Source organism: Aspergillus oryzae, chromosome 2 (assembly GCF_000184455.2).
Source record: "Aspergillus oryzae RIB40 DNA, chromosome 2".
Taxonomy (NCBI): domain Eukaryota; kingdom Fungi; phylum Ascomycota; class Eurotiomycetes; order Eurotiales; family Aspergillaceae; genus Aspergillus; species Aspergillus oryzae.
The window spans coordinates 3,118,176-3,129,685 of NC_036436.1; the positions used below are offsets into that span (position 1 = coordinate 3,118,176).

Sequence of the window (11,510 nt, forward strand, 5' to 3'; positions counted from 1 at the left end):
TAGATTGTAAGGACATACACAACATAACTCCAGGGGTCTTGGTCCAGGGTCACGGCATTTTGCAAATATGCTCGATGATGTAAAAAAGGCATCAGGTACTGTCGATGATCTTCACAGAAAGGGCAAAGGGCTCTATCTACGACGAGAATCTCTTCCGGTCATACCGAACCACCGCTTGCAAAATCACAGATGCACCTGTGGCACAGTCATCTGCAGAGCAGAATTCTTCCGGATGATGGCTCAGTCCATCCTTACATGGCACGAATATCATACTGGTGGGCACCCTCTTAGACGTGAAAACACTATCGTGACCCGCGCCGCTCATAATCGTCCGCACAAGGGATTTGGGCTCGGGCGCATCGGCGACAACAGCTTCTGCAGATTGTTGCACGCAGTCGATACAATCCGGGTGGAACTTGACCGCTGGAGAGTCGAATTCTACAGTCCATTCGACCCGACAAGGCTTACCAATGCCCTTGCCTTCTTCCGCTGCAATGGCGTCGAACTCCTTTCTTAGTTTCTCCTCAACAGTTGCGACCAATTCAGTTTCGGGACCGCGAATATCGAGGGAGAAGCTGACAAGACCAGGCACGGTATTGACGCTACCAGGTTTTGCCTCGACGATGCCGACACTGGCTAAACAACCGTGAGAAGAGGCAACTTCCCGAGCGCGCACCATCATTTGAGCGAAGGCGTACAGCGCGTCTGCGCGATGTTGAAAAGCTGTGGTCCCAGTATGGGTGTCTCTACCCGTCACATTGACTCGATACCAGCGGTACGCTTGGACGGCAGTAACAATACCAACACGTTGACCTGCTGAAATCAGATGAGGCCCCTGTTCAATGTGAAGCTCAAAATGAGCTGCCATGGGAGTTGCTTTGTATGAACAAGGAACATCCCCTAAATAACCGATCTTTTCAAGTGCCGATTTTAACGATTCTGGAGCAGAAGATGCAGTGGGGAGAGAAGCCACCGTTGGCACCTCGATGAGCCCATGTGCCCGTGAGAGAGGTATAGACTCTGCCCATACCCCAGAAGCGACCATACTGATAGGGAAACGGGCCCCCTCTTCGCTATAGAGGTATTAGCGTAAGCACTTGGAAATGTTAAGTTGACTCGGGCTCTCTTACTTCGTCCAGTTTACAACGCCTATGCCTCCTTCTGTTTCCAGGCCCATCTCGTCGATAACTTTCAAAGCTTCAATACCTGAGAGAACACCCAGGATCCCATCGTAACGACCACCTGTTGGTTGCGTATCTAAATGGCTGCCGATGAATGTCGGGGGCACATCCTTTCTCCGTCCGGGACGCACAGCGAAGATATTGCCCATTTCATCAATCGTGATGTCGCATTTTAATGCCTTAGTTGTTTTAATAAACCAGTCTCGCACGGATTTGTCTTCTTCAGACAGCGTCAGGCGCTGCATTCCTGTATCCGTCGGTCCACTAGGCTAAATGTTAGTCTACAGTGACTGGATATATGCTCATGACGGCGTGGGAATATAGATGCGCATTGGAGAGAAACAATAGAATTCAATTGCGCTTTGAAAATTGCTATTACTTCGTTCTCTTCGATACCAATATGGCTTAAGAGGTCTGAAACTGGTGTTCACTTACTCTCCCCAACGTATGCCAAACCCCCATTGACAACTGTGATGGAGGTCGTTTGCAAGGCGGTCCTTGTTGGCTCTAAGCGCCGAAACCTCGGCCTCGGACAGCTCTGTCGTCAACATGGCTTGTTTTAGAGAAAGGGAGAAGGTCCGGCGTGGTTGGATCAGGCCTATCCTTGTGAACGGCAATACTCTCGACTTGGCCGGTAATCTCTTGAGTGATACTGTAGCGGATTTGGAAAATATGAAAGACGCCATGCTGTCCTCTGATATATACACAAGGAGGGGGTGGTAGACATACAAATGTTGGCTGTTGGAGGTGGACAGATAAGGCAACTCTGGGGAGACGTGATAAGATATCTCTGCGGGGTTAGTCTTTCCTCGGCGATCTCATCAAATTGGAGGCCAATTAAGGTAGAATTGTTAGTGATGATAACCTGCAGGGATCGGGTTTCGTTGCTTCTCCAACTTGGCTGTTGGAGTAGAGCGCCAAAGCCGTCTCCCTCTCCAGACATCCGTATAGATGACAGACTCGTAGCGGACAAATGTCCGCTCATAGATGCCCTTACTCCAACATAGTCCAAAGCTCCTATGGCCCGTCACAGGGGTCAGTGCCGACTAATAATTTGAGACGTAAAACGCAGGTAAGAGGTGGTCTTCAGATAGATCCATAGGGACCTGGTATGCTGCTGCAGTAGACACAGCGCGCGGAGGAAAATATGTCATGTACTCTTATGGACACAGGTTTTGGTAGAGACGACCCACGCACCATGTTTGAGATAAGACCCATTACCGCCTTATATGAGCTAGGAAAAGAAAGTTGGTAAACAGGAATACTGCAATTATCATGCCGCCAAAAAAAATAAAACAATAAAAATCGACAACTGTGTCGATTGAAAGGTCCAAAGATTCAGTAGAGGAGTATTGTGGGCAAACCACGGCCATCTCTGGTAAAAGGCAAGAAATGGGTTCTGAACTAGCTTGTCCCACTCCTCACACTACTAGCCAGTATAGTGGTATATATCCCCTTATATTAATGCCAAGACACCACTGGTTCGAATCCCTCCACTGCCACCCTACCTTCGTTTTTCCTGTTCCATTCTTCCCTTCCATACGATAATATTCCCCCCGTCGCGTTCCGCCTCCCAGTAGCAACCCCGCATCAGCAAGCATACACTTTTCTTCGATTTCTTATTTCTATTCTTCAGTGTACCCTTACTATATACCTCATAACATAATACAAAGCACTACTATACCAACATGTCTTCTGCCGCCTGTATCTTCTGCAAGATCATCAAGGGTAATGATTACTCAATGCCATTTTAGACTTTCTACATTCTATAGCATTTGTTTTGCCCCAACTTCGTCATGGGTGAAGCTCCTCCAGCAACAATAGCAGACGTTTCTAACAAGCGCACGAACAACAACAGGTGATATCCCTTCCTTCAAGCTCTTCGAGAGCGACAAGGTCTTTGCTTTCCTTGACATCCAGCCTCTGAGCCGTGGCCATGCGGTAAGTGTTCACTCCCTTGAATGTTGTCTGCTATTTTATCCCCGCACGGCAATCCCAACTCCCAGCGCCCCTCTACCGGGGATAAGATACTCACCTTTTATGATTTTACCCAACAACTGCCTTCAAATCACATGTATTCCCTCTACTCAAGCAAACAGCAACACTAACAAACGAAAAACAGCTCGTGATCCCCAAGTTCCACGGCGAAAAACTCACCGATATCCCCGACGAGTACCTCAACGAAGTCTTGGTATGTAGCCACCCACCCGGGACCGTGCTCGCCTTAAATAAGGTCCCAGCATCTGAGGACCTTGCGAGAAGGACAATCATCCCCGCAGCTTCAGGCCTCTCACAAGCCAAACAAGCTAACCACTAATAATTTCTATTGAATAGCCCGTTGCAAAGAAGCTCGCCCAAGCCGCCGACGCAAAGGACTTCAATGTCCTCCAGAACAACGGCACGATCGCCCACCAGGTCGTTCCACATGTACGTTCGAACCCTTTCCCCTGACGGGGCTAGATGATGCTGATTTTGTATGTCCTTGGCTAACCCGTTATTAGGTTCACTTCCATATGGTATGTTCGCTTGGCTCGTTTTTTGGGTTGACAGGAACCACTTTTCTCAATTTTGATTCTGAAACGGCCTCCTCTCCAATATCTAATTTATGGAACCGATGCTAATCTGATTCGTTGCAGATCCCCAAGCCTAATGAGAAGGAGGGCCTCGGTGTCGGCTGGCCCGCCCAGGCTACGGACATGGACAAGCTCAAGGCTCTCCACGAGGAACTCAAGTCCAAGATTTAGATGTCACAAGGACTGTGTATACTCCGTACTGTGTCACTAAACCTGATTTGAAAGCGTCGGGTGATATTTGTGTCACGTATCTCCAGGTCACACCGCATCTGATATATATCCTTGGTCAATAAAATGTTGCATTAACTCTTTGTGTAAACTATGGCTGACTTAGTTTGCTGTAACCCGTGCAGAAATGAGAGCGAGAATGTTGTGCTTTGAGCTACGTGTAGCATGGCAGCTAAGCGGTCTGTGGAGCGAGCAGCCCTTGGGTTCAGATTCAATTCAATCTGATAAATGGGCGGTTTCATTGATGTGCTCCTTTTGCAGGTATTACTGCGACTAAAAATAGTGTCATGGGCTTGTCTCAATTTTGGCAAGATGTAAGATCATTGCTTCATACGGCAGTTTCTCCGAAGATATCTGCAGCTTTAGCATTGGGCTGCATCTAGAGCATAAATAAAGTTGACAGGACGAGTCTGTTGGGTCAGCTACATTACCCCTTGTATAGTAGAACAAAGGATACATCTACTAATTCTGACTGACGGTATTGTATAAACAAAATTCCATTATATACAAGATACATGCATGATCTGAATACCTAAATCTCATTCTATCAGTGAAATCTAAACACCTGGAAACCCGATCTAGTTGGATGTGCCATTCGTGGCACCGTTCGTGGTAGTCCCATTCGTAGCAGCTCCGTTCACTTTGGCTTCAGCCGGATAGAAATCAATTTTGCCACCGCCTTGAAGAATGTTCAGTCTGTCATACAGCGAGGTAGCGCGAATGTACGGGTCGAGCTGCCAGTATTGAGCCCTCAATCGCTCAATGAGGGCCTGTCTCTTCTCCACCGCTGCCTTGATGGCCTCCTCATCCTTCTTCCTGCTGACCGTGATCCACTCAATCGTAGCATCTTGAAGTTCTTGGGCAAGTTGTTGTCTTTCCTTGACCAACTCATCTCGCTTGGCCGTATCTTCCATCGTCTTATTTTCATCGGCCTTGGGCTCTACATAGCTGTATTCCCAGTTCTCGTCGCCCTCAAGTTCCTTATAAATGCGATCCTTGGGGATGAATTTCTCAAGGTCTGAGATATTCTTGGTGAAGTTGATCTTGGATGCAACAACGGGATCAAGCCAGCCCTTAATGATATTCCAAATTCCTATACGGCATATGTTAGATTGTGGTTGATTAACAACGCAAAAGAGGATACGAACCTGAGAAGATCCAAGGGGCTTTGTGGATAAGCACAACTCCCAAGCATTCGGGATAATTAGCCTCGAAGCACTTGATCATAAATTTAACTGGGTGGTAGTCCTAGTGTATATTAGGAAATGTTCGTATGTTGACCAGAAAAGGGTTAAATACCATGTTTGCTAGAGAAAAGCCGGTCATGTCGAAAACAACACACTACCTCATGTTAGGTGTTTAAATATTCGCTCATGCAGTGATAGGAAACTTACAGCTGTTTCAACTGGGGGCGAGAGCATCATCCGGGCGGATTCAATGGTATACACGGTAAACCGATCCAAAGTATCCGTGCTCTGATCGGCCGGCTTGTGCAAGCGCACTCTGATAACGCAAATAGGCCGTCCATCTTTGTCAACACCGTGAATGTAACCCTTGCCCATGCGCATCTGCTTCAGGAACTCTTCGCCCTTCCTCTTCTCTTCAGGGTCCGAGCTCTTCGATTGCTCTAGAGCAGCCAGTTCGCCATTCTTAACGATATCATCGTCGACTTTCACATCCTGCAATCTCCATCTGATTGTGGAGACCAACATGATGAGTGCTTTCTTGATATCCCACTTGCGCGCCCGAAGGAAACGCAGGAGCAAGGAGTCGGGGTTATCTTGCTTAACCATGTTCCACAGTGTAACCCGAATCTCCTCGGGCTTCATGTCGGTAATTGCTTGCTGGAATTCCTTAGACTGTCCATACTTGTCATCTCCATCGGTAATGTTGATGGAAGCAATGCTAGTTGTAACACCATTCGCTGTGGTGTCCTCCTCCTCATCATTGCTCTTCCCACCAAAGAAGGTGAACCTCCGCTTTGGTGCCGCTTTCTTCTGGGACGACGGGCTTGGGGGCGTGGCGACATCGCCATTTGATTCAATTCCTTCGACGTTGACGCCGCATACCTTCAGCAACAGGACCCAGAACTCCTGAAGTTTGACTTCCTGCTCTGGGGTAAGGTTGCCCACGGTTCCGGGGGCGGCTTGGATAGGCATTGTTTTGAGCGTATCTATCACACCGAGAAATGGAGGTTTGTCTTGATCAAATTCCGGAGTGTCCGAAATGGGGTGGGAATCGTTTCCGGGATGACGGTATTTATCTTGCAGCCAGGTCGCTCCACAGACAATAGCTAATGTGAATGTGATCGCCCAAAAAGATGAAGCCTTCCTCGGTCCGTTAAGAGGTGATACAGGTAAAGTGGAGAAGGGGCGTTTGGGTGGATTCGACGCAATTAAAAAGCACGAACTTGTACCCAGGTGTTTCGGGAAGATCTGTGCACTGGCAGAGTAAGATGATACAGATTGGACGGATCTGGCCGAGGAAAGTAAGAGACGGCGGCGCAAGAACCAACCAGTATGCATGTGCTATGAGCAAATGACAGGATAATCACGACTTTTGGTATTCCCCTCTTTTTGTTATTTGAAGTGAGACAGACGAAGATCTAACCCCTGAAAAGTTTGATTGAACCGGGGGTATGCGGGGAATCCACAAAATAAAATAAAAAAAGAGGAGGCAAAAGGGAGTTCAGGAAGAAGCTAAAGAAAGGGTCGCCTGAGGGTCTTCCCCCCTGAGCCACTGGACCGCCACTAAATTTAGGGCCTGGCCGCCTGAGGCAACTGCCGTCGGTCATTCGGCTCCAGCGCAAAAGCGGGGGATCAACAGACGGCGTCAACAAAACAAAATCCAATCTAGCATCCACACTCCTTCCAATTATCGTGCCCCAATATTAATTGGTCACCTTTCCCCCCCAGATTTCCAGATTTGAGGCACTTTCGCAATCCTTACCCAATCCGTCCTACTACACCTTGCGTCACCTCTCCATAGTACCTCGGAATTTTTCCTCTCACGGCCATGGATCCTACAGCTTTTTCCCGATCGTCTTCGCGTCCAAGACCTTCATCCAGGCCCACGACCCCTCTTCGACCGAGCTCTCGGTCTTCATTACGTGAAGCACATGGCTATGGAGGAAGTATCAGCAACGCAGGCTATACCCAACCTGCGATAAATGCCCTCGAGCCACAGTTCGCAGAGCTCGCAGACTCCATGGCCGATCTCGAGGCCAACTTTATGCACCTCCAATTGATGCACGAGAGTCTTACGCGCTTCAGCGAAAGCTTTGCCAGTTTTCTCTACGGCTTAAACATGAACGCTTTCTGTGTAGATTTTCCAGAGGTATGGCTACGCGATACCAAGCCATCGTACCAAAATTATTAACGGACGCAGGCTCCGATCCCCGAATCATTCAAAAGAGCCAAACAAGCGGAGGCTCAGAAAGGTATCAACGTCACATTACATCTGATGGAACTGTATGGCACTAACACTCTCCAAGAAGCTGAAGTGGAGCAAACTCGACAGGCTAATGAAGGCGAAACGACGTTCATGTGGGTCATTGATTGTTTCTCATGACTATATACTAGGTTTGATGGATTTTTCTAACCATAATGTCAAATTCCAGGACTACCGACACCACTTTCGTGGAAAATCCATCAAGCACAACCCCCCCGAAGCCGGTGCGCAAAACTCCTACCTCGTCGCGGGGGACCACAAGAGGCTCTAGTACTCGTGGTCGTTATACAACCAGAGGCACTAGTCGAGCTCGTCCGAGCGCGCTGCCAAGGGGCAGAGGGTTGCGGTGAATATCATTGATGACAGTTCATGATCCCTCTTAATGGACCGACTCGTGTGTGTACGAAAAGGGCCTGTCGATTTCTTCACTCGTACAAAGGGTATATATCGCTAGCCGCCATACCATCGGCATCCCATAACGAGGGTCCAACAAACTCACGCAGCGCCGTGGGCTATGAGCGTGGTTGATTCATGCTAGAGAGTCCAATGGTGACCCCCCAAGACAATCTATTCTAGCCGCCATGCCCTGGTTTCTGAGCTACCGAACTGCTTGGAAATACGAACATTCCTCCGTCTTCGAGTGACATCCAGATTTCAGCAGGTCCCCTGTACCTAGTACTGCCGTCTAAATTCAGTACGCTCGAGTCTAGGTATTCATATATCAATGTGAATCAGAATAGAAGTTCTTGCCTGAGTGACTATCTAGTCACTAGCCACCTCTATCGAATCGCAGACCATCGTAGATCAGTAGTTTTACTCTTATTTGAGGTGACGGTGATGGTGAGCACGTGGTGAGACCATCCTATCAATACGTACCGTATTTCTCGGATCAAATGCAATCCCGGTTTCTTATCGCTCGGAAGTCACAACCCTTGCGGGAAAAAAAAAGATCTTTCAATCTGTCATGGCTTCTGCTTTTGTCGCCAGCGCCAATCGCCATTCCGAGACCTCAGCAAGACTATTCTTAGAAATCGTATTCGGGCTGTCTTGTATAACATTTATATAATACAACTTCTGTCCGGGGCCTCTTGATCAACCCTGAGAAAGAACCCGGTGTTACGGAGTTAAGGACCTTACTTATCTGGGGTAGCGCTCGGGACGGAGCCGACGGCGGAACACAGAAGTGGCCGCGCAGACCATTTGCGGTCACCACATCTTCAGACTTGCTGCAGTTCAAGGTCTTTCTTTGTTGGGAGCAGGCCTCTGAGGACCATGATGCTGATGTGATACAGCCAGGGTACTTGACGGCGTTTCAATCCATGGATTTTCATTGTGTCTGCAGGTGAACCCAACGTCACTCTCTTCCATCTATGCGAAGGATCCCTTGGCACCTGCTGTGATATATCTACAATCGTTCTTCGGTGTCGCGGGCTTGTCCTTGGCCACACAGCTCTTTTAATACCTCTGGCACAACATATAACTCCCTTAATCCCACCTCGCAATGGCTAGTGTGGCTTGTGTGTCGCTCCTCTCCGAGGCTGAGTTTGGTTGCGGTATGCGGTCACCTTGAAAGCTCCTAGAACTTGTCTTCAATGCTAACTTGCCTGGAAGAGCATCTTACGGCGCAGCTTTCCCAGGACGGAGGCGCGGGTGACCAGTTTAAGGCATCTTTCATCAAGACACATAATGCTTTGGCTCCTCGCTCCAGATCCGGGGAATCGGCTACTACACAAAAAGGCCTACGTACAACTAGCTTTTTAAAACCAAAGTACATGTGCTTGACCTGCTCCGAGTCATTCATGAATGGCGACCGAAAGGCCCATACAGGAAAGACCGGTCATCAATTCTGTGAGTAGGCCAAATTCGTGACCAAAGCCATTGGCTGACCGTTGCCGCAGACATGGAATCGAGAAGCCGCACGCTATTCTGTCAAGGATGCGGAGACTTCGTTTATGATTACGGTCTGGAGAGACTGAGATCATCAACACCAGAAAGCACGCTAAAACGTATGGATATCGTCCTACCCCTGAGATCTTATCCATAACTAAATTGTATCTAGTTGCTCAAAAACGTCGATTCAGCGAAAGCTCGACCGACGAGCTATATGTCAGGAGCAATGCAAACAAGCGCTCTTGTGCAAAGCAAGGTGTCAGGGGGCTATTCAACCTTGGACAAACATGTTATTTGAATGTTATTCTCCAGACACTGCTTCATGACCCAATTCTCAACACTTACTTTCTAGGAAGTGGGCATCAATCCCATGACTGCACTATGTCTGATTGTATAGCGTGCGCTGTTGCAGAAGCATTTGCAGACTTCAATAGCAGTGACAAGGCAGAAGGGTTTGCGGCCCTGAGCCTCCTTTTGGCCTCGTGGCGTGCAAGTTCTGTACGTCATCTTCCATCCCAAAGCTACATGAAGATTGACTAACTAACTCTGGCAGGCCTTGGCGGGATATCAGCAACAAGATGCTCATGAATATTACCAGTTCCTTGTCGACAAACTCCACTCTAGCACTGATGGACACCACGAGAACCACGAGAAAGGCTGCCCTTGCTTTTTCCACAAGACATTTTACGGCAAGCTGCGAAGTAGTGTAACATGTGACAAGTGTGGAAATGTCACTCGTACGGACGACCCCATGGTGGATCTAAGTTTGGATGTCCAGGTGCAGGCGAAGAAGCGCGCCATGGGTGGTGCTGGGCCCTCGTCCACGCCCACGCTGAGCGGATGTTTGGAAAGCTTCACTTCCCCTGAAAAACTTATGGCAGGCGTCTACAACTGCAGCGGTTGCGGGGGAAGCGCACAAAAGGCCACGAAGCAGCTACGCATTAAGAAATTACCGGCAATTCTATGTATGCAACTAAAGGTAAGTTTGCTATATCAAGCCTCTCGCCAAACACCTAACTAATTCTATTGAAGCGATATGAACATACGTTCTCGGTTTCCGAGAAGCTAGAAGGCCGCATAGACTTCCCGCTGTCTATCAACATGCTCCCGTACACGACCAACCCTAACTCCCACGTTGATAAATCGAGGTATATCTACGACCTTTCATCTGCCGTGGTTCATAAAGGAAAGCTGGACGCAGGGCATTACTATGCTTACTGCCGGCAGGGTGATGAGGTTTGCTTCCCATCTATCGCGACTTGTCACCATGCGTGAACAAGCGACTGTGAAATTTGGAATATAGCTAACATGAGCAGTGGATACTCTTCAACGATGACCAAGTCACATCTGTGACGGAGGCCGATGTCCTCAGTGCCGATGCATATCTTCTCTTCTACAACCTTCGGTCCTTGGCTGGTGCTCCGTCGCAGTAGGAGTGCCTAGATTTACCACATGGTAATGTGGATTAATTGCTCATTGCATGCTTCTTTAGCGGCCAGGAGTCCATGGGCATGGGTTACTTAGGTCTCTGTAGTAGCATCGACTTATAGAAGACTAAACCGTTGCACGGCGGAGTCGTTGTCCCGAGAGACAGCGGCTTAACACTCAACCGCGTTAGTACTTGTTAGTGTCCATACATGTTGGCAGTCTACATATTCCATCCAAGGGTTCACCAGACACTTCCTTCTACTGGTATAGACATCCAGGCTATTCAAAGCATAACATGATGTCTGGTCACTAAAGCAATTCGATGCGTGTCCCAACGTCCAGTAATCCATCACCGCTCGGTATAGCAGGAGGCACCCTAGAATAGACGACATAGTGTTTTCACAACTTGAAACCGACCAAGAGTGCACGAAGTTCTACCGAGATCATTACGGGGCACTACAGACCAACATCACAGTGCGAACAGCATGTGCTCATTAAATCTTTCAGTCATCGACCAGCGCGTATGGAGTTGTGGAGGAAGAAAGAGATAAAGAGAGCCCAGGTAATAAATTCCAGAAAAGTTCCTCATTTCAATTCATGTATGAATTGGGAGAAAAGAAAAAAGGGTTCGACATGACACCTTTAATAATTGTCAACACCGGCATCCGTGCATGATTTTCCTCCAACAACTTTTATTATTCCATATCTGTTTCCCCGTCGGAATCCCAAGCGAATCGAATCGGTGTCCTTTCCGCTTATT

The 11,510-nt window shown here is 48.3% G+C and overlaps 5 protein-coding genes across 5 annotated transcripts; 2 read left to right on the plus strand and 3 right to left on the minus strand.

Annotated features, from left to right (window-relative positions):
* Positions 1-136: 136 nt before the first annotated feature.
* AO090003000384 (M20 family metallo-hydrolase) lies at positions 137-1,867 on the minus strand (the record flags this gene model as incomplete). Its single annotated transcript, XM_001819518.3, has 3 exons — positions 137-1,073; positions 1,131-1,445; positions 1,617-1,867. 3 exons carry the CDS (start codon positions 1,865-1,867, stop codon positions 137-139), a joined length of 1,503 nt encoding a protein of 500 aa, XP_001819570.3.
* Positions 1,868-4,560: 2,693 nt separating this feature from the next.
* Positions 4,561-5,209, minus strand: AO090003000386 (CRAL-TRIO domain-containing protein; the record flags this gene model as incomplete). The annotated part of the gene is made up of 2 exons (XM_001819520.3): positions 4,561-5,075; positions 5,131-5,209. The coding sequence occupies 2 exons, from the start codon at positions 5,207-5,209 to the stop codon at positions 4,561-4,563; spliced, it is 594 nt and encodes a 197-aa protein (XP_001819572.3).
* Positions 5,210-5,328: 119 nt separating this feature from the next.
* AO090003000387 (uncharacterized protein) lies at positions 5,329-6,141 on the minus strand (the record flags this gene model as incomplete). The annotated part of the gene is made up of 1 exon (XM_023234869.1): positions 5,329-6,141. One exon carries the CDS (start codon positions 6,139-6,141, stop codon positions 5,329-5,331), a length of 813 nt encoding a protein of 270 aa, XP_023089945.1.
* An 856-nt stretch (positions 6,142-6,997) lies between these two features.
* Positions 6,998-7,782, plus strand: AO090003000388 (DASH complex subunit DAM1; the record flags this gene model as incomplete). Its single annotated transcript, XM_023234870.1, has 3 exons — positions 6,998-7,318; positions 7,370-7,527; positions 7,602-7,782. 3 exons carry the CDS (start codon positions 6,998-7,000, stop codon positions 7,780-7,782), a joined length of 660 nt encoding a protein of 219 aa, XP_023089946.1.
* A 1,827-nt stretch (positions 7,783-9,609) lies between these two features.
* Positions 9,610-10,755, plus strand: AO090003000389 (putative ubiquitin C-terminal hydrolase Ubp8; the record flags this gene model as incomplete). The annotated part of the gene is made up of 5 exons (XM_023234871.1): positions 9,610-9,622; positions 9,720-9,820; positions 9,876-10,301; positions 10,355-10,558; positions 10,639-10,755. The coding sequence occupies 5 exons, from the start codon at positions 9,610-9,612 to the stop codon at positions 10,753-10,755; spliced, it is 861 nt and encodes a 286-aa protein (XP_023089947.1).
* Between the last annotated feature and the right edge of the window lie 755 nt (positions 10,756-11,510).